This window comes from Microcaecilia unicolor, chromosome 1, assembly GCF_901765095.1.
Source record: "Microcaecilia unicolor chromosome 1, aMicUni1.1, whole genome shotgun sequence".
NCBI lineage: Eukaryota > Metazoa > Chordata > Amphibia > Gymnophiona > Siphonopidae > Microcaecilia > Microcaecilia unicolor.
In genome coordinates, this window is record NC_044031.1 from 310,153,987 (window position 1) to 310,174,746 (window position 20,760).

The 20,760-nt window shown below is 44.4% G+C and overlaps 1 protein-coding gene across 1 annotated transcript in view; it reads right to left on the minus strand.

Moving 5' to 3' along the window:
* Nucleotides 1-1,397: 1,397 nt before the first annotated feature.
* Nucleotides 1,398-20,760, minus strand: part of LOC115477442 (GRB2-related adapter protein 2-like) — a 147,682-nt gene continuing 128,319 nt past the window's right edge. Inside the window, 6 exon segments of the mRNA XM_030214359.1 lie at nt 1,398-1,412; nt 1,871-1,987; nt 4,877-5,017; nt 9,656-9,665; nt 9,667-9,822; nt 15,044-15,163. Coding sequence (XP_030070219.1) covers nt 1,398-1,412; nt 1,871-1,987; nt 4,877-5,017; nt 9,656-9,665; nt 9,667-9,822; nt 15,044-15,163 — 559 coding nt within the window.

Consider the following 20,760-nt stretch of genomic DNA (forward strand, 5'->3'; position numbering starts at 1 on the left):
TTTAAAAAAAGGTTTGGATAATTTCCTTTAAAAAAAGGCCCATAAGCCATTATTAAGATAGCTAGGAAAATCCACTGCTTATTTCTAGGATAAGCAGTATAAAATCTGTTTTATTGTTCTGGGATCTTGTCAGTTTCTTCTGACCTGGATTGGCCACCATTGGAAACAGGATGCTGGGCATGATGAACCTTTGGTCTGGTCCAGTATGGTAATGCTTATGTTTTTATATAATAAATGATTTAACTGGTCAGGAGCCATTTCTGACTGGTTAAATCCCTTTGAATATGAACCCCTAAAACCCAGATGATCAAAAGCCACGCGCTGTTCCAAACAGCGCTCTAAAAATAGCGCTGGAACAGCGTGGGGCATTATTAAACCTATGATCAGAGACAATGACATGCAAATTTAAGCATGCAATTATCTCTGATTATGGGGTAGAAGTGCAGGAGAATTGTGCCTGAGCATGCGCTCAGCACAATCCTCCTGCACTTGTTTGACAGGTCTGGGCTGTCAAAAGCCCAGACCTGTCAAACACAGGGGCTGCAGGTCCATGGGACCACCAGACCCCAACTACCCCTGTCCCAAGCAAGGCAAAATGAGGGCTCAAAGTCCAGCGGACCTCCAGTCCCCCGATGACCCCCTCTCCAGGTTCAAGGAGGGCTGGAGATCCGGTGGGTCTCCAGCCCCCCTAACTCCCCTCAGCATTTCTAAAAGGTTCCTGGTGGCCCAGTGGGTGACCGACCCCCCCTCCAGCAACAGGGGGACTGGAGGTCCGCCGCACCTCCGGTCCCCCCGACAGAGTTCAGGGAGGGCTGGAGATCTGGAGGGTCTCCAGCCCCCCCCCCCCAACAACCTAGAATTAACAAGGGGTCCCTGGTGGTTCAGTGTCAATCCTCCTACCCCCACCACCCCTACTCAGAAGTGGAGCCAGGTTGACGGTGCGGGGGGCGAAAGCGGCGCGAGAGCGGACTTCCGCAGGCGCCACATTTTCATTGCAACACGTTGGGAAGAAATAGGCTCCAGCAGAACTCATTTGGGCGAGCGGCCACTCCCCTGGCGCCACCTAGCTACGCCACTGCCCCTACCTTGAGTTGGAGGAGGGAGGTAGCCTGCCTCCCTGCTCTTCCTTCGACGCCGCCTGCAAAATGGTGGCGCCCAGCCCTGCCTAGTGTATCCTGGGATGCGCTGGACAGAGCTTCACACCATATAAACGTGTAAGCGCTGGCTTTGCCTTTGCCCCACCCCAATGCCTGCCCTGCTTTCTGTGGATAAAAGTGGGGCATTTAGCAAGTTAAACTTAGTCCAATTGTATATGCATAAGGGCCTAGTTATGTGTTTGCTATCCAGTAAACATATAACTTGCATTGAAAATTGGGACCTTTGTATATATCAGCTGGTCACTGTTTGCTTGTCTGAATAACAAGAAGATTTTAAAGATGAGGGCTTTATTCACAGAGCCCCTTCTCCTCCACTTTTCAAAATCTTTACACAGCTACTAAATTCCCCATATAACTACAGATATATCAATGCACAGACTTCTCAGCACCAATTCATTTGTTATGCCTGCAAACATTTTCCACTGTCAACTAGGCATCCTACTCTAAGAACCTCTGCTCTGCTCTGTTCACTAGGGGAATGCAGTCTTTGTAAAAATATCTCTACCATCCAGAGTTGAAAGATGTACAGATGTGATCATTCATTTCTATTAAGCTTCTGCCGTGCATCTTTAGCATGGAATAGATGAGAATACGAATACAAGCTTTTTTTAAAGTTGATATTCTGACATAACTTAGGTATCTGCACTGGCAGAGTGACCTTGGCAGAGCCTTACTTGTGAACTAACAGAGCGAGGCAGTCAGTGGAAAGTTACCTTCTGTCTCTGCTGTGGCAGCGGTGATTCTGTAGATCTTCTGCAAGAGGATGCACTACTACCCTCGCAGCTGACGCCAGAGGCCTCTCCCTTCTCCAGACTTCTGCTTCGGCTGTCCTGTAAACCAGAGGCACAGAAGGACCCATTCATGTACTCAGCAAATGTGTATAAGGGGTGTCATCAGATAGAAATAGGCAGTCAGAAAATGTTCATTTTGTATCATTTCCCATGTCATTTTCAGGAATTGTTGTTTTATTTGTTGTGTCAGTTTCTGATAATAATGTGCTTAGTTGGAAATAGTGTGCACTATGTGGAAAGAGTAGAACGTAAAGCAGACCAGGAGTCCAAGAAACCCATTCTTTATTGAAAAAGACCCAATATGGCCAAGTTTTGCCAAAATGGCTGCATCAGGGGTTGACAAAGCACTAACTAATGGATTTATTGTGGGAGAGAGAGGAGAAGCTGTTGATCTGTTTAAAACTGCCTTCATGATTTTTTAGGGCTGCTGATTACAGTCTTGGATAAACATTCAACAGCCAGGGGAAGCATAGTTCTAACTACTAGTTAGTGTTTTGTCAATCCCTGATGCATCCATTTTGGCGAAACGTTGACACGTCGGGTCTTTTTCAATGAAGAATGGGTTTCTTGGACTCCTGGTCTGCTTTCAGTTCGCTGCAGACCTGTACGGCCTCTATTTTGGTACTGTGCTCTACGTGGAAAGAGGGCACACTGTTTCAGAAAGAGGGTGCCTTTTTTTCCAGTTAGGGTGGATGGCATCTGTGCACTAGCTTGTGTATGTGCAATGGTTTGCATACGCATGGTGGTTCCACTATCAGGAAAGAGTGTGTACTATTTCTGAAATAGTGCGCCCTCTTCTCAAGTAGGGGTTCTTTTACAAAATTCCGCACAGCCCATTGTGTACCCATGGACTACATAGCACTTAACACACCCTAATTCGTTAGCACACTAAATCTGTTAGTGCACCTTAGTCCCCCTCCTATTCTCATTCCCTGCCCCTTCGCCTTCCCCACCAAAAATATCCTGGGGCCCAAGAGGAAGCCACCATTTTCCTGCAGCACCCCCTCCCCCTCCAAAATTTTGTGTAGCTTTAAAGTTCAAAAGCAGGAGTGATATCCACTTACTTCAGCCTCTGTGCCACCATTTTGGAAAATGGCAGCACATGACCACTCATGGTGCTTCCCAAGGTTCAGCCTTCATTCTTAACCCAGATTAACCTGTCTCTCTGCCTCCTTCTTCCTCCACTGGTTCTCCAGCCCAGCTAGTTTTTCCCCTCCTTTCCTCTCCCTTGCCCTGTCCTATCCCTCCCCTCACCCTCAGGTACATCTGGTTCCCCTTATCAGTTTCTCTGTTCCCCCTGTCTCCCTCCCTCCAACAGGCCAGCCCTTTTTTCTCATCTCCCCTGACCTAGCTTCTTTCCTCTGCATCTTAAACCTCACTCAGCTCTGTCCTCCCCTTTTCCTTCACCCAGTTCAGCTCAGTTAAATATAATTGAATCAAACTACCAGCAGTCTTGTGATAGTTTTCCAGTGTCAGATGACTTCACCTAACATTGGAAAAGCTGCCGGCACCATAGCACAAAAGCCTTACAGGAAAGCTGCTGGTGATGGGATGGTCATTTTAACACCCTATCTGTGACAGCAATGAACATGGCTAGAGCCAGTCAGCCAGATGTAACCACTGGGGGAAAATGGCAGCCTGAAGGGGTTGAGAGAAGCGGTATCTAGTGGCACCCCTTCTCTCCATCCAACCCGACCACCCTGGGCCCTGACGGGCTTTCTCCAATAAAAAAAACCTGGTAGTCTAATGGCCCCACCCCCGGGTATTGGCCTCCTTCCCCTCCCCAAACTGGTGGCCCCCTAGTCACAAATACCCTAGTGGTCCAGTGTCTCCCCCAGCTAGGTCAAGCCAGGCGCAACCCCCAATAACTTTGGCTTGGTGATCTAGAGGTAACCTAGCCTACCCCGCCCTTATATGGTAGTTAGGCTCTGCCCAGTGAATCCCAGGATGCACTGCATGGTGTGGGCACTGCCATTTTGAAGATTGTGGCCCGGAGAAGCAGGAGTGAGTTGGCATCGTTCCTGCTTCTGATGAAAGATATGGCGGTCTAGGAGGAAAAACAAGGTTACCACTAGATCACCAGGCCAAAGTTACTGGGGGGGGGGGGCCCTGGCCTGGCTTGGGGGAGGATGGGTGGGCTGGACCACCAGGCTATTGATGACGGGGGAGTGGCAAAGAAGGGGGTCGGGGAGTCACTAGACCACCAGACCACAGGATTTGAGGATTGAGGACAGGGCCATTAGGCACCAGACTTTTTTTTATTGGGGGAAGGAGCAGTCTCTCGGCGGCCCTGTTAAAGGGTAAAAATGGGGTGTAATGGCAGAGCCTACAGGAGACCCAGGACTGGAATAGCAGCAGGTGAGGTTTTGAGTTGCATTAGCAGAGCTATATGTAGGGCCAATTGGAACAGGAGGGGGATACCACAACTCAGGACTGAGGGTACTGACAGAACTGGGTGTGTGGGGTCTCAGTACTAGAATAGCAGGGGGTACTGCAGGTCAGGATTGAGGTGCATTAGCAGAGCTGTGTGGGGTTTTCAGTAATGAAATAACAGAGGGTATTGCAGATTGAGGTGCACTGGCAGAGCAGTGTGTGGGGGTCACAGTACTGGAATAGCAGAAGGTACTGCAAGTCAGAATTGGGGTGTATTGGCAAAGCTCTGTGTTGGGTCTCAGTAGCAGAACAGCAGGAGATGCCACAGGTCAGGATTGAGGTGCACTGACAGATTTGTGTGTGGAGATTTCAGTACTGGAATAGAAGAGGGTACTGCAGATCAGGAGAGAGTACATAGGCAGAGGTGCGGGTCCCAGTACTAGAATAGCAGGGGGTGATGCAGATTAGAGCTTACAGGCACCCAAGTTCTGGAACTGAAAGAGGTGCTGAAAAGCTGGAATGAGGTGCACGGCTTCAAGCTTGATCCTGCCATACCTGCCGAGGTTCCTTATTTCTACCAAATTCCGTCCCCGGGTGTCTCCACTGCATTGCAGTGGAACTTGACCTTTCTTGGATAATACTGTTTGGACGCAGTGCTTCAGGTGCTTGTCTCTCCAGGCTTCCTAAACGCTTGTCCTGTAAGGCAAGGAAATAGTAATACATGATTCAAGTATTCCCTTATGACTTGTTCTGGTGTGTCTGTGCCCGCTCTCTCTTTTGATGCGCTTGTGCTGACACAGGGGGTTGCATCCATTTTGACCAGAGCACTCACTTGATTTTCACCTTATTAATCTCCACTATGCTGATGATTAGGTGTTACCTTTAGAATCCTGATCTCAGGAGCATTCTTGTCTGGAATCACACCCTATGTGAAAGGCCCCCTAGAACCCCTGCCTCGACCACTGCCACAACAGGAGAGACAAGGGATGAGGAACAATTTTTGCACCTCTCGGGACCACCCTGCCTGATCCAATGAGCATCAGTGCAAATGCTGTAACACTCTGCAACTGGGCTGCTTTTGTACCACTATGTAGCGGGACATGCAAGGCTCACAGTTATTTCCTCCCTTTCTACTCTTCAGAAGCAGTCATGTCCTATGCAGTCTACTGCACACAATCTTCTGTACCAGTGATGGACACATATGTTTTCCAATGTTCTATCCTTTGTGAGTGATTTTCAACCTTATTTGAACTAAAAGAGCTTTGTACTGCAAAATGCAAATTGACAAATATTGCTCCTAAAAGCCTGTGTTTTCATTAGCATGAGACAGAATTAACATTTCAGCTCAGGATGTAGTCAACAGTGACAGCAGCAGCAGCAGCATGACATCGGCACTAGAATCTTTCCAGCAGCATTTATGGGAAATTTGTGCTGGAATTGTTATGGAACATTATCTCATAATGCACTGGGCCTTGCTCCAGTTCAGCAGTCACGCTCACTGCCTAGTAACAGTCAACCGGATAGTGTTAATGAGGCACTAGACCTGCTAAGGGGCCTCCAGCGTCCTTTTTCTCAAAAATGTGGGCCTGGTTCCTTAAGTGTGATCTTAACGTTTCTGCCAATACTTAATCTAAACCTCTACTGGTCAGTGGCTTCTAATTTTCCAAGTTTATTGAAGACTTCTACTCCATTCATCCATCAGACAATATCTGAGCAGCTACATAACAAATCCAAAAGAGATATAAAGAAAGCCAATGCTGGATGAAGAGCAGGAGGACAGAGGAGGGAAAGAAGGGGGCAGAACTACAATAATAGATAGGAAAGTGGGTAGGGGAGGGAGTATTTCAGGCCAGCTATTGGAGAACCTGAAGTAGGACAAAGGTCCATCAAGCCCAGCATCCCGTTTCCAACAGTGGCCAATCCAGCTCACAAATACCTGGCAAGATCCCAAAAAAGTTCAAAACATTTTATGCTGTTTATCCCAGAAATAGCAGTGGATTTTCCCCAAGTCAATTTAATAATGGTCTATGGATTTTTCCTTTAGGAAGCTGTCCAGATCTTTTTTTAAACCCCGCTAAGCTAACCACCTTTACCCCTTCTCTGGCATTCCAGAGTTTAATTACACACTGGGTATCATTTTATCCATAAATGTTCTTGGGCAATCAATATAAACAACTGTAATTTAAAGTAGGACAATGGGGCAATTCTTTATAATGTGCCTTTGACGAAACAGTGGGTTTCTAAGCCTGTTTTGTGTTTTAAAGCTGTTGGCAGAAAAAGACTTTCTCTTCCAGTTTAAGCTTGCGGAAAGGCAATTTGCAGTACCATTGGCCCGATACTTTCGAAGTTGGTGCTCTGGGGTTTGATTGGTCTAGAGTTCAAATCTAGTCAGGAGGCACTGGATTTCTTTTTCAGTCTCAGCTTGGGGTACAGAGGAGAAACATCTCTGTCCTGAGACCCTGCTCAAGACTTGTGAGCAGTTAATTTTCCTGAAACTCCCCAGGCACTACCCAGTAGTAAACAAATGTTTAGATAGTTTTATAATTGATCCATATTCAGTTACCTGTTATTGTTTGCTGATTTCACCTTTTTCTGTTCACTGTTCAAGTTCTACGACAATAAATCTTATTAGTTTATTGACTCTGCTGTCCTGAACTGACTAAGAATCCTGGTGGTTTGTGTTTTGGGTCTGTGAGTGCTTTCTGGGAACTGTGGGAACCTTGGGAGTGTGGCCCTAGCTTCCCAGAAATCACTGGGGAATAATTTGTGGGTGGGAGACTCGCCCAGAGGCAAGTGGAACCTAGGGCATGGGGTGGAGGGTTGGCTAGTATAGAACACATGTGCAGGTGGAAGCAGACCTGAGCAGTGCTGGAGACAGACCCCCTAGGTGGCCATGGGGTTAACCCCAGGTGGGTGCTAGGCATTTCGTGACAATGCTACAAGTTAGGTGTGAATTAGGAGCCAAACGTTTGGCATGACAATGGGGATTGATAGATGTTAGTTGCCAAAAAGGGGCTGAAATGGCAGTTATGGCCACAGTGCACTTTATCGCTCTTCTATAACTTGGCGCCTATGTGTTCTAGCGCGTAAATGCAAAGGAGGCATTCCCATGGGCGTTGTAGGTGTTACGACTATTTCAGCATTACACATTATAGAATAGTTACATTTACATGCCCAACTGCTGACTTTAGGTGCCAGCATCTACACCAGCCATAGTCATGGCATAAGTGGCCGTGCCTAAAGTTTGGTGTGTAACTGTGGATTTACACTAATGTTCTATAACAGATTTGGCATCTAACTCTGCCGTTACAGAATACTAGCTTAGCAGCCAGGTTTTTGGCACCATTAATAGAATCCCCCCCCCCCCCCCCCAGATTCTATGCCAGCCTGCTTAACATGAAAAAATTAGATTCTGCCAAATGCTAGCAAGGATGTGGTTGAACCTCTTTTACTCCACCTAATCACCAAGTCTCACTTCTGGTACTATCCCTCTCAGCTGGAAAAAAGCAGTAGTTACTCCAGTGTTGAAAAATCCCACAGATATTCCTGCAGATCCCCCTCTTAAAGATCCATTTCCAATTTATGTACTGCTTGTAAGGTTGCAGAAAAGCTTGTTGTTGATCAATTGTCTTCATTTGTCAATAGTAACTCTACTTTGCACCCCAGACAATCAGGTTTCCGAACACACCTCAGTAAAGAGACAAATGCTGCTTGTTTACTCAGCGAACTTCACTTACTCTTGACAAAGGTTCAGTGGTTCTTCTTGTTTCTATTGACCTTTTTTCGATTTAGTAGACCACTCGCTCCTGCTCACTTGTCTGCAAGTGGTTAGGGTAGGTGGATCTGTCTTGGCTTGGTTTTCTTCTTATCTCTCTGATCAATCTTTCACAGTTGTTAATTCCTTCCTCCCACTCTAGTACCTTAGCCCTTCATTATGGGGTTCCCCAGGGTTCTGTTGGCGTGGATAGCATGAGGAGGCTAGAAGAATGGCCAGAAATTGACAACTAAGATTTAATGCTAAAAATGCAGGGTCATGCTTTTGGGCTACAGAATCCCAAGACAGCATATAAGTACATAAGTACATAAGTAATGCCATACTGGGAAAAGACCAAGGGTCCATCGAGCCCAGCATCTTGTCCACGACAGCGGCCAATCCAGGCCAAGGGCACCTGGCAAGCTTCTCAAACGTACAAACATTCTATACATGTTATTCCTGGGATTTTGGATTTTTCCAAGTCCGTTTAGTAGCGGTTTATGGACTTGTCCTTTAGGAAACCGTCCAAACCCTTTTTAAACTCTGCTAAGCTAACCGCCTGTTCTTTCCCCTCTACTCTTTAATATTTTCTTCATAACCCTTTTTCAGGATCACATTTGTTTCTTTTTCTATGCAGATGATATTCTTCTTATGTATCCCACTTCTTTTGTTTCTGCAGATCTTGGACCTTATATACAACAACCCAGGCTATGTATAACTGGCTTTTTGCTCAAAGGATTGTACTGAATCCATCCCAAACCACAGCTTGCTGGGTGTCTGGATCCTGCCCTATTCCCTCGCTACCTCTTACTTTTTAAAATATGCCTTTAGCTCCAGTCTCTTCATTCTGTTACCTAGGTGTAATCATTGATTCACTGCTATCTTTTGAGTACCAGATTTCTCAAGTTGTTCAACTAGTAATTTTTTGGCCTCACTGTCTCTGATTAATTAGCAAATTTCTAGATTTTGCAGCAATGTATATATCATGACTAGATTATTGTAACTCGGTTTATGCAGGCATGACTTCCATTCAACAGCATTGTCTTAAAACCCTCCATAAGTACATAAGTAATGCCACACTGGGAAAAGACCAAGGGTCCATCGAGCCCATCCTGTCCATGACAGCGGCCAATCCAGGCCAAGGGCACCTGGCAAGCTTCCCAAACGTACAAACATTCTATACATGTTATTCTCGGAATTGTGGATTTTTCCCAAGTCCATTTAGTAGCAGTTTATGGACTTGTCCTTTAGGAAACCATCTAACCCCCTTTTAAACTCTGCCAAGCTAAGCGCCTTCACCACATTCTCCGGCAACGAATTCCAGAGTTTAATTACGCGTTGGGTGAAGAAACATTTTCTCTTTCTCCTCTCTGTTTTAAATTTACTACACTGTAGTTTCATCTCGCATGCCCCCTAGTTCTAGTATTTTTGGAAAGCGTGAACAGACGCTTCACATCCACCTGTTCCAGAACTTGTATGCAGGCACTTCTACACACCTATTGTGTCTAATAGCAAATATAACCCTGCAAATGGGGAGTGAGAGCTTGATTTTCCTGAATGTAAGCAGCAAGGGCTGGTACCTGCTCCTCCAGTGCCGTCTCGTAAGTAGATCTGCTTCTGTCTGGAGATGGAGGAAGTCTTGTAGTACTCCACCAGCTTGTTCAGGGAGGAGAACTTCTCTGTCCACAGGTAGTAGTTACCCTTGCTATCTCGCATGACCTTGAAATGTTGGACGTCCTCTTCTTGTCTAAAAAGATCAATAAAGAGGTGCATGTTTGTTACAACCTGGCCAGCTGAGAATGGTATCACCAAAGGGGAAGAAAAAAGGGGGTGCTGGCAATTTCAAGGACAGAGGAGAAAATGGGGAGGGGAATGGCACAGTTCCAGATTGTAAGGAACTGCAGACTTACATAGGCTTATTTAATTTAAGTGTGCGACTGAAAGGGGCGTGGCCATGGGAGGGCATAGGCAGGGCAGGGGCATTCACTAATGAAGCGTGCAGTATTATATAGAATTTGGAGGATCCATGCCCAACTTAGACACAAGGATTTACACGAGGTTTGAGCTGGTGTAAACCCTCATGCCTACAAATTAGATATGGATCAAAGCTCCATGGGCTATTCTATAAACGGCACCCAATTCACAGTACTGTTTATAGAATAGTGCTCAGCGTGCATTTTTGGGCGCCATTTACTGAATTTAGTCCCATGTGCGGCCATTGGTATGTCCCTATTTTCTTCCTTATTCTCCCCACATGAGTGATTTTCTGAGACTCCAAGGTGCTTTCACCAGTCACTAAGGGGTCCTTTTACTAAGGTGTGCTATTGGATTTAGCACATGCTAAATGAAACCAGGGACGTAACCGGACTTCGGCGGGAGGGGGGTCCAAAGCCTGAGGTGAGGGGGCACATTTTAGCCCCCCCCTGTGGTGCCACCGCCCCCCCACACTTTTGACCCCCCCCCCGGCCTACCCCACCCCTCCCATGTCCCTTTCGACCCCACTCCCACTGCTGCCAACCCTCCCCCACTGCCGCTGTCAGGTATCTTTGCTGGCAGGAGTCCCCAGCCCCCGCCAGCTAAAGTCCCCTTCAGCGCCGTTTCCGAGTCCGGCGCATTCGCTGATCTGGATTCTGTGAGTCCTGATATCTTAACAGCCAAGATTATTAAAAAGGATAGTAGGAAGACTCAAACTTTGTCCTAAAAGAAAGTTATTTTTTGTTCTTTGCCTAATGGAGAAATAGCACTGCTACTGACTTGAAACAGGTGTTAATTAAGTGTGAGGAATTAGAATAGTTGCAAAGGTTACTAAGGGCAATCTGATTACTGGGTTAGCTTCAAAGGGTCTGTTTGAAGAAGTCCCCTTAGAATTCAAACTATATAGAGAGGAAAGGTTTTCTTCCTGAGAAGTTCTGAGAGAAGAGGACCTTTCTCCGAGTAAGTGACATTATTTTGCTCTGTTTGGGCAGGGAGAATGGAGAGTTGTTGGACATGGATGGATGAGGGGAGGGAAGTCAGGAAGGAGATGCACATGGATCACATGGATGAATGGGGGCTTTAGGCGATGCAAAGGCAAAGCAGAGAGTTTCTAGGTGATTAATAAAGCCCATTAGCACCTGAGGCTCACTGCAGCAATCTCAAGGCAACTATGGGTGCTGTTCAGGCACAAACAAGAAAGACAAGTCTGGCCACCTGGAAGATCCGGACCGGACTGGGCTGAAGCCTGGAACGGGTAGGAACAGTAAGACAGTCTATGGCAGCCACAGGTTCTGGCCACCAGAGGGCGAGGGGAGCACAAACCAAGAAGCAGGCAGAAAGCATACTGAAGCATGGAGAGGCTCAGCATACACAGGTGCCGCACAGAGGAGCAATCAGAGCCATGCTGGAAGCAGCCAGCACACAGAGACAGAGCTAACTTAGAAAGACCAGACAGAAGCCAGCTTAGAAGCTGACCGCCAGAAATAAGGTAAGCCTGAGAGGGTCACGACCACAGATGTGACATCAAAAATGCATGGGACAATGCAAGGGAATCCTGTTTAGAAGGATCGGATCCAAAGAAGCTTAGGGGAGATTAGGTAGGAAAACTGGTGCTGGGCTGATTTCTACGGTCTGTGCCCTGATGGAGGCTGAATAAATTTGGATGGGCCAGAGTGGAGCTTTCTGGGCACTTTGACAACAACTTCAGAAATTTTAGAACAAAGCCTGTGCCGGGCAGACTTCTACGATCTATGCCCTAAAAATGGCAAGGATAAATCAAGAACAAGTATACATATGTATCACTTCATACCACATGTAATGAATTTATATTGTTGGGCAGACTGGATGGACCGTACAGATCTTGATCTGCCGCTATCTACTATGTTAACGTTCACCAGGCCAGGATGAACAGACAGATTTAGAAATATTATCAGAAATTAGGGAGGCTAGCAAACTGGGGAACACAATAATAATGGGTGATTTCAATTACCCCGATATTGACTGGGTAAATGTAACATCAGCACATGCTAGGGGGGTAAAATTCCTTGATGAAATCAAGGACTGCTTAATGGAGCAGCTGGTACAGGAGCCAACAAGAGGAGGTAAAATTCTAGATGTAGTTCTTAGTGGAGGGTATGATCTGGTGCAGGAGTTAATGGTGCTGGGGCTGCCTGATAACAGTGATCATAACATGATCAGATCTGATATCAGCTCTGGAGAAAATACACACAGCAAATCCAATACGTTAGCTTTTAACTTTCAAAAAGAACTACTATAAAATGAGAAGAATGGTAAAAAAAACAAACAAACTTAGAGGAGCAGCTGCGAAGGTCAAAAATTTACATCAGGCATAGATGCTGTTCAAAAAGGCCAAACGACAGCTAGCATCGTTAACAAGTGAGGTGAAGGAAGCTATTAGAGCTAAAAGAAATCCTTCAGAAAATGGAAGAAAAATCTGACTGAAAATAATAAGACACAGCTCAAGGAATGGCAAGTCAAATGCAAAGCGCTGATAAGGAAGGCAAAGAGAGACTTTGAAAAAAAGATTGCGTTAGAGGCAAAATATAGTAAAAACTTTTTTAGGTATATTAGAAGCAAGAAGCCAGCAAAAGAATCAATTGGACTGCATGGGTTAATGAGACAAAGCCAACATGGATTTAGTGAAGGGAAATCTTGCCTCACCAATCTATTACATTTCTTTGAAGGGGTGAACAAACATGTGGATAAAGGTGAGCCGGTTGATATTGTGTATCTGGATTTTCAAAAGGCGTTTGACAAAGTACCTCATGAAACACTTCAGAGGAAATTGGAGAGCCATGTTAAAATACAGAAAATAGAGAGTAGGGTTAAATGGTCAGTATTCTCAATGGAGAAGGGTAGATAGTGGGATTCCCCAGGGGCTGTGCTGGGGCCGCTGCTTTTTAACATATTTATAAATGATCTAGAGATGGAAGTAACTAGTGAGGTAATTACATTTGCTGATGACACAAAGTTATTCAAAGTTGTTAAATCGCAAGAGGGGATTGTGAAAAATTACAAGAGGACCTTATAATACTGTGAACTGGGGGCGTCTAAATGGCAGATGACGTTATATGGTGAGCAAGTGCAAAGTGATGAATGTGCAAAGAGAGAAACCCGAAGTACAGCCTACGCATGCAGAGTTCCCACATTAGAAGTCACTGACCGGGAAGGGATCTAGGCTCATCGTTAATGATACATTGAACCTTCTAGTCAGTGTGCTACGGCGGCTAGAAGCAAATAGAATGTGAAGTTTATTAGGAAAAGATGGAAAACAAAAAATGAAGACATTAAAATGCCCTTTGTATCGGTCCATGGTGTGGACCGCACCCTCGAATATTGTGTTCAATAAGTCATCGCATCTCAAAAAAGATATAGTGGAATTAGAAAAGGGACAGAGAAAGGCGATGAAAATGATAAGAGGGGATGGATGACTTCCTATGAGGAAAGGCTGAAGTGGCTAGGGCTCTTCAGCTTGGAGAAAAGAAGGATGAGGGGAGATATGATAGAGGTCTATAAATCCTGATGGTGTAGAATCGATTTTTTACTCGTTCCAAAAGTATAAAGACTAGGGGACACTCAAGGAAGTTACATGGAAATACTTTAAAACAAATAGGGAGGAAATATTTTTCACTCAACGAATAGTTAAGCTCTGGCATAGTGTGCATTAATTTTTAGCACACGCTAAAAATAATAGCATTGCTATAGCGTGGTTTAGTAAACCGGGCCCTACATTTTTAGAATCCTAACAAGAACCTATTCTAAAAGATTGACCTTATTGGTGTCTTTGCACAAGGAGAGAATAAAATGTTTATTTTGAAGACTATTTTTCTAAGAAGGATGTGTCATTCTTTGGGCAAAAAGTTACGATTTCCCCTGACGTGGCCAAACGAACACAGTTGTGTCATAAGGCTTTTCTGCAGCTTAGGCTCATGTTTTGGCTGTAGGAGCTTCTTTTTCCCCTCAAATTTCCCAATAAATGCTCTGGTCATGCCAGGGAATAATTCCCTACATGTTTTTAGATCCTAGTGAATTGAAACACTTTCTTGTTGGAGAAAGAGAAACAAATACTTTATTGTGATTATTCTTCTGTAATTTTTTCTTGAAGTTTCTCTGCAGGTTAATAGGGGTATCAGTATATTTGATTTTGCATGCATGCTAATATGTTAGGACTGGATGGTTTCTGGGGTTTTTTTAATTAGCCTCTGGCTCTCCATAAAGTAGACATATGCTATATTTATATTTTTGTTGATTGGATAAACGTTTTTTTCTGTAACCATATTTCTGGTTGTATTTCGATGTATATATATGTAAAGTTTAAATTTAAAAAAAAAGAAAGAAATTCTTGGAAAAATACTTCAGCATAGAATCAGTAAGAGGACTGATCAGGGTTCGGTTCTTGGGTGATGTTTTCTGTTCCCTGGACTGGGCTGGGGTTGCCACAGAAGAAGGATGTACAACCCATCATAGAAAGAGAGTATGGTGACAGCTAGGGGCTAGATGTAGGACCCATAATTGAAGGGTACTGGATTGGAAGGAGCCCTCAAATCTGTCTCTCAGCTAAGGATTGCTGCTACAGTGACTGGATGAAATAAAAACAGAGAAAACAATAACCAGTAATTGTGAATGGAAGCTCTCGGCACCATAGTCTAATGGAGGCTGAATCCTGGTGAGCTAGAAGCCTACAGAAACAGGAAGAAGCTTTCATGTGCCTCTTTCCAGCAAACTCTCCCTTTAGCCCTTCCCCAGAAACAGAAATAACATTTCCCTTATTATTTACCACCCAAAATCCCCTCTTGGTGGATCTCATAACCAATAATTGAATTTTATTCTAGACCTTGTACTGTATATAGTACTGGACTGTACGTAAAGGAAGGTTCAGTATGGGAAGCTGCACTCATTCCTAGTCCAGTGCTCAGGCTCAGGCAGATGAGGAGGGATGCAAGGCCAGAGGGATCCTCTGGGTGTAACTGTACCTGACAGAAATGGAGAATTCTCCCAGGGAGTTCTGACTAGTTCGGATGATGAAGGAACCCATGTCCTTGCTCATAAGGACGGCTTCTGCCTCGTGCCGTGAGATACCTTCATGATACCAGCTGTCACAAGAGAGGAACAAGGGGATTATAAACAAGAAGAGAGTGTCAACATACCCTCACCACATCTTTCTCTCTTTTGTTGCCATGGTTTTTGAGTTCCTAGAACAGATCTTCTCTCAGTCCCAATATCCACAGGACTCTCTTTTGCTAAGCTTCAAAAACAGTCTGACTAACTTGTATATAAACTAATTAGGGTCATGACACGTGACTGCCACGGTGTAATTTGTTGCATTAGATGGATGATATCTATTTATTTTGGCGTTTATATTATTTAGAGCATTTATTTACAGCTCTGCAGTAGAGTGCTTCACAACACATTACATATCATAGTAACATAGTAAATGACGGCAGAAAAAGACCTGCATGATCCATCCAGTCTGCCCAACAAGGACAAACTCATATGTGCTACTTTTTTGTGTATACCCTACTTTGATTTGTACCTGTCCTCTTCAGGGCACAGACCGTATAAGTCTGCCCAACACATCCTCGCCTCCCACCACCGGCTGGCTCTGCCACCCAATCTCGGCTAAGCTCCTTAGGATCCATTCCTTCTGAATAGGATTCCTTTATGTTTATCCCACGCGTGTTTGAATTCTGTTACCGTTTTCATTTCCACCACCTCCCGCAGGAGGGCATTCCAAGCATCCACTACTCTCTCCGTGAAAAATACTTCCTGACATTTTCTTGAGTCTGCCCCCCTTCAATCATTCATGTCTCTCTGTTCTACCATCTTCACACCTCCGGAAAAAGTTCGTTTGCGGATTAATACCGTTCAAATATTTGAAGTCTGTATCGTATCACCCCTGTTTCTCCTTTTTTCCAGAGTATACATGTTCAGGTCATCAAGTCTCTCCTCATACGTCTTGTAACGCAAATCCCTTACCATTCTCGTAGCTTTTCTTTGCACCGCTTCAATTCTTTTACATCCTTCGCAAGGTACGGCCTCCAAAATTGAACACAATACTCTAGGTGGGGCCTCACCAACGACTTATACAGGGCATCAACACCTCCTTTCTTCTGCTGGTCACACCTCTCTCTATACAGCCTAACAACCTTCTAGCTAACGGCCACCGCCTTGTCACACTGTTTTATCGCCTTCAGATCCTCAGATACTATCACCCCAAGATCCCTCTCCCCGTCCGTACCTATCAGATTCTCCCCACCTAACACATACATCTCCCGAGGGTTTCTATTCCCTAAGTGCATCACTTTGCATTTCTTCGCATTGAATTTTAATTGCCAAACCTTAGACCATTCTTCTAGCTTCCTCAGATCCTTTTTCATGTTTTCCACTCCCTCCCGGGTGTCCACTCTGTTGCAGATCTTAGTATCATCCGCAAATAGGCAAAACTTTACCTTCTAACCCTTCGGCAATGTCACTCACAAATATAGTGAACAGAATCGGTCCCAGCACCGATCCCTAAGGCACACCACTACTCACCTTTCCCTCCTCCGAGCGAATTCCATTCACCACCACCCTCTGGCTTCTGTCCGTCAACCAGTTCCTAATCCAGTTCACCACTTCGGGTCCTATCTTCAGCCCTTCCAGTTTATTTAAGAGCCTCCTGTGGGGAACCGTGTCAAAAGCTTTGCTGAAATCTAAGTAGATTACATCCATAGCTCGTCCTTGATTCAATTCTCCTGTCACCCAATCAAAGAACTCAATGAGATTCGTTTGGCACAATTTCCCTTTGGTAAAACCATGTTGTCTCGGATCTTGCAACTTATTGGCTTCCAGGAAATTCACTATCCTTTCCTTCAGCATCGCTTCCATTATTTTTCCAATAATCGAAGTGAGGCTTACCGGCCTGTAGTTTCCAGCTTCTTCCCTATCACCACTCTTGTGAAGAGGGACCACCTCTGCCGTTCTACAATCCTTCGGAACCTCTCCCGTCTGCAAGGATATGTTAAGCAAATCTTTAAGAGGACCCGCCAGAACCTCTCTGAGCTCCCTCAATATCCTGGGGTGGATCCCATCCGGTCCCATGGCTTTATCCACCTTTAGCTTTTCAAGCTGTTCATACACACTCTCTTCCGTGAACGGTGCTCTATCCAGTTCAATCTCATTATACTTTTTGCAGGACCATCGCGGTCCTTCTCCAGGATTTTCTTCTGTGAAAACAGAACAAAAGTATCTATTTAGCAAATTTGCTTTTTCTTCATCATTATCCACATAGCGGTTCGCAGTATCTTTTAGTCTCACAATTCCCTTTTTAGTCATTCTCCTTTCACTAATATACCTGAAGAAATTTTGTCACCCCTCCTTACATTTCTAGCCATTTGTTCTTCCGCTTGCGCTTTTCGCCAGACGTATCTCTCTCTTGGCTTCTTTCAGTTTCATCCTGTATTCCTCCTCGTGTTCCTTTTCTTTAGTTTTTGTGTATTCTGGAACGCCAACTCTTTAGCCTTTATTTCTCAGCCACTTGCTTGGAGAACCATATCGGTTTCCTTTTCTCTTGCTTTTATTTACTTTCCTTACATAAAGGTTTGTGGCCTTATTTATAGCTTCTTTCAGCCTGGACCACTGTCCTTCCACTTCTCGTATTTCTCCCCCAGCCCATCATCTCCTTCCTCAGGTATTCCCCCATTTTACTAAAGTCAGCACGCTTGAAATCCAGAACTTTGAGTTTTGAGTGGCCGCTCTCCACTTTAGCTGTAATATGAACCAAACCGTTTGATGGTCACTGCTGCCCAGGTGGGCACCCACTTGGATATTTGACACGCTATCCCCATTTGTGAGCACCAGATCCAGCGTCGCTCCCTCCCTCGTGGGTTTGTTGAAAGAGATAAAAATTGACGTGGCTGTTACCTTGCACATAACGTTTCCTAAATAACTAATTATTTTGGTATTTTGTATTTAGCATGGCAGGAAATCGTAATTTCGATCAATTTATTAACATTTTTCATAATAATGTTTACAAGTGAGAAGTTGACATCTGCAGATGCAATGAGCTTCCCAACTATGCACTGAAGGCATACCAGATACACTGATTAGTCAAATGTAACCATCCAGCATATTGGGGCACACATCAAAAACATAAATTTATGATATAGGGTTCTTGTTATAAGGGTTACAGCAATCTCCATTAGGCCTGTTGATGAATAGGGGCACAGACATAAAATACTCCAGATATCTCTCTCTCTCTCCAAACATAACATGCTACTGGGGTATGTTTACTAAGGTGCGTTAGCTTTAACCCACCTGAAAATTTATGGCACGTTAAACGCTAATGCGTCTATAGTGTTCTATAGGTGCGTGAGCGTTTAATGCACGGACACCATTTATGCGCATTAAAAATGCTAACGTGCCCATAGCACTGCTTAGTAAACGTAGCCCTAATTCTTGATCACAATCTCCTTAGTTAAAAAAAACAGATCAAGGTATGTCCAGCCACTTGAGTTTATGTTTAAATCTATATATTAGTATAGATAATAATCGAACAAAAAACAACAAAACAAGTCGAGCAGAACTGGGAACAATGATACATCAATCAAGCAAAAACACAGAGGAGATTTGTGACTCTCTTTTTATATATGTTTGCTTAACTCTATTATGATATCCATGCTCTTTATGTAACACCAATTGTACCTTTTACTCTGGAATGGCGAATGCCATGACAGAACATTGTAAGCCACATTAAGCCTGCAAATAGGAGGGAAAATGTGGGATACAAATGCAACAAATAAATAAAAATAACCCTCCTGAAAGACAAAGAACATCTGTCCCAAAATTAATTCAACACCTCAACCATCCGCCCTCTACAAAAAAAATAAAAATTAGAGTTCATTTATTAACCAATTAGAGTTAAGTGTGGAGTCCCATTTTATGCAGATCATAGAGATCAGAATTGAGATGTCTGGGTCAGGATGTGTTCAATTCCGGTGCTATTTCAGAAAAGGATCTGCCAGCGCAGAGCTTTATCTAAGAAATCTACAGGAGTGCACATGCATTTGCTGGTATGTGCAGCAGGAGCAGCCATTTTATAAAGATACACATTGAAAAAACTAAACAGCACAAACTTTGCAGCTTCCACGTGGAGGTGCTGACGCTTACACATAGAAGTGGCGATATCACAACTCCCATGTGAAAGTGGCACAATGTCCATGTGTAGCTGCTTCATTTTGCAAACCTAGGGCCTGATATTCAGCCTGCAGTGATCAGTGTTTTATTGACTGCTGCCAGCGTTAAACTTAGAAATTCAATGCTGGGCACTGTCATTGAATTTATGGGTTTGTGAAGCCAGCCAATGCATAGCCGCTAAAGTTCCGTGCTGAATATTGGCATTTAACCAGTCAAGTGCCTGCTCTGCCCCTGGTACGCCCCCAAAATAGCCAGTTTCAGTTCAATGTTAACCAGTTATTTTCAGCAGAACTAATGTAAATGGGGTGAGGAGTTGGCAGTTGAGTTGACTGTGGATTTGGGACAAGTAATTGCTCACATTCCATCCATCATATTTACTGCTGATCTGTGGGAATGCCAATTTAGAGTGCTCTTTCTAGGCTATATTACCCAATGGCAAGATAGTTATATGGGTGTGTTGTCTTCTTCCACTAGTCTTAAATACCAGGGCTCCCAGATTACTTTTTGCATGCTTTTTGGACCTGCAGAGAGAAGGGACCATGCCATTCAGCATGCACCAATGGAAGCAGAGGTAAAGCTTTTGATTTACTGAGATCAAGGGTAAATCCAGAGAGCACTCCATAGTCTGCAATCAAATGCAACAATCGGGGAAGGGCTTGCTGTGGCTCAGTCTGGATGACCATCAAGTTATCAGCAAAAGCTAATGCCTTAATGGGACATCCTTGGATCTGGACCCCAGGGATAAGAGGATCAACATTAATGAGATGCAATAAAAGGCTCCAAGGAGAGGCGAGAGGGGGTATCCATGCCTTGTCCCTTGAAAAATGGGAAATTTCAGCACCTAAAATCTAAGCACTTCCATTTACACCAGCGAAAACGTGGCATAAATCCCAGCGTATAGATTTATTTATTTATTTATTTATTTGTGCCCCACATTTTCCCACCTATTTGCAGGCTCAATGTGGCTTACATAGTACTGTCAAAGGCGTTTTGCCCAGTCGGTGGATAACAAATACAAAGTTGTATAGTGATCGTATGAGGTATAACATTGCTTTTGACTTGTAACCACTTGTACCTCTCGCTTCTACCTACCCTCCTCTCCTCTTTTCCTCTACACATTAATTGATTTGCTTACTTTATTATTTTTGTCTATTAGATTTAAGCTCGTTGAGCAAGTGACTGTCTTTCTTCTATGTTTGTGCAGCGCTGCGTACGCTTTATAGCGCTATATAAATGCTAAATAGTAGTAGTAGTAGTAGTAGTAAATGAAGAGGTCCGGCTCTCATTGACTAATAGTTGAGCCATTGGATGAGAATATAAAGCTTCTACTGCCTGAAAAAAGGAAAACAGCCATGTAACCCACAATGAGATACACTGCAAACAGAAAGGCCTGTGTAGAAGGCTTCCAGATGAACCATCTGTGATGAAAGCAGCAAGGAGAGCTGTGAAATTCTAGGGTCCAAAGCTGCTGCAACTGCAGAGGTAAGGTACGCCAATGCCGCAATAGTAACTGCGA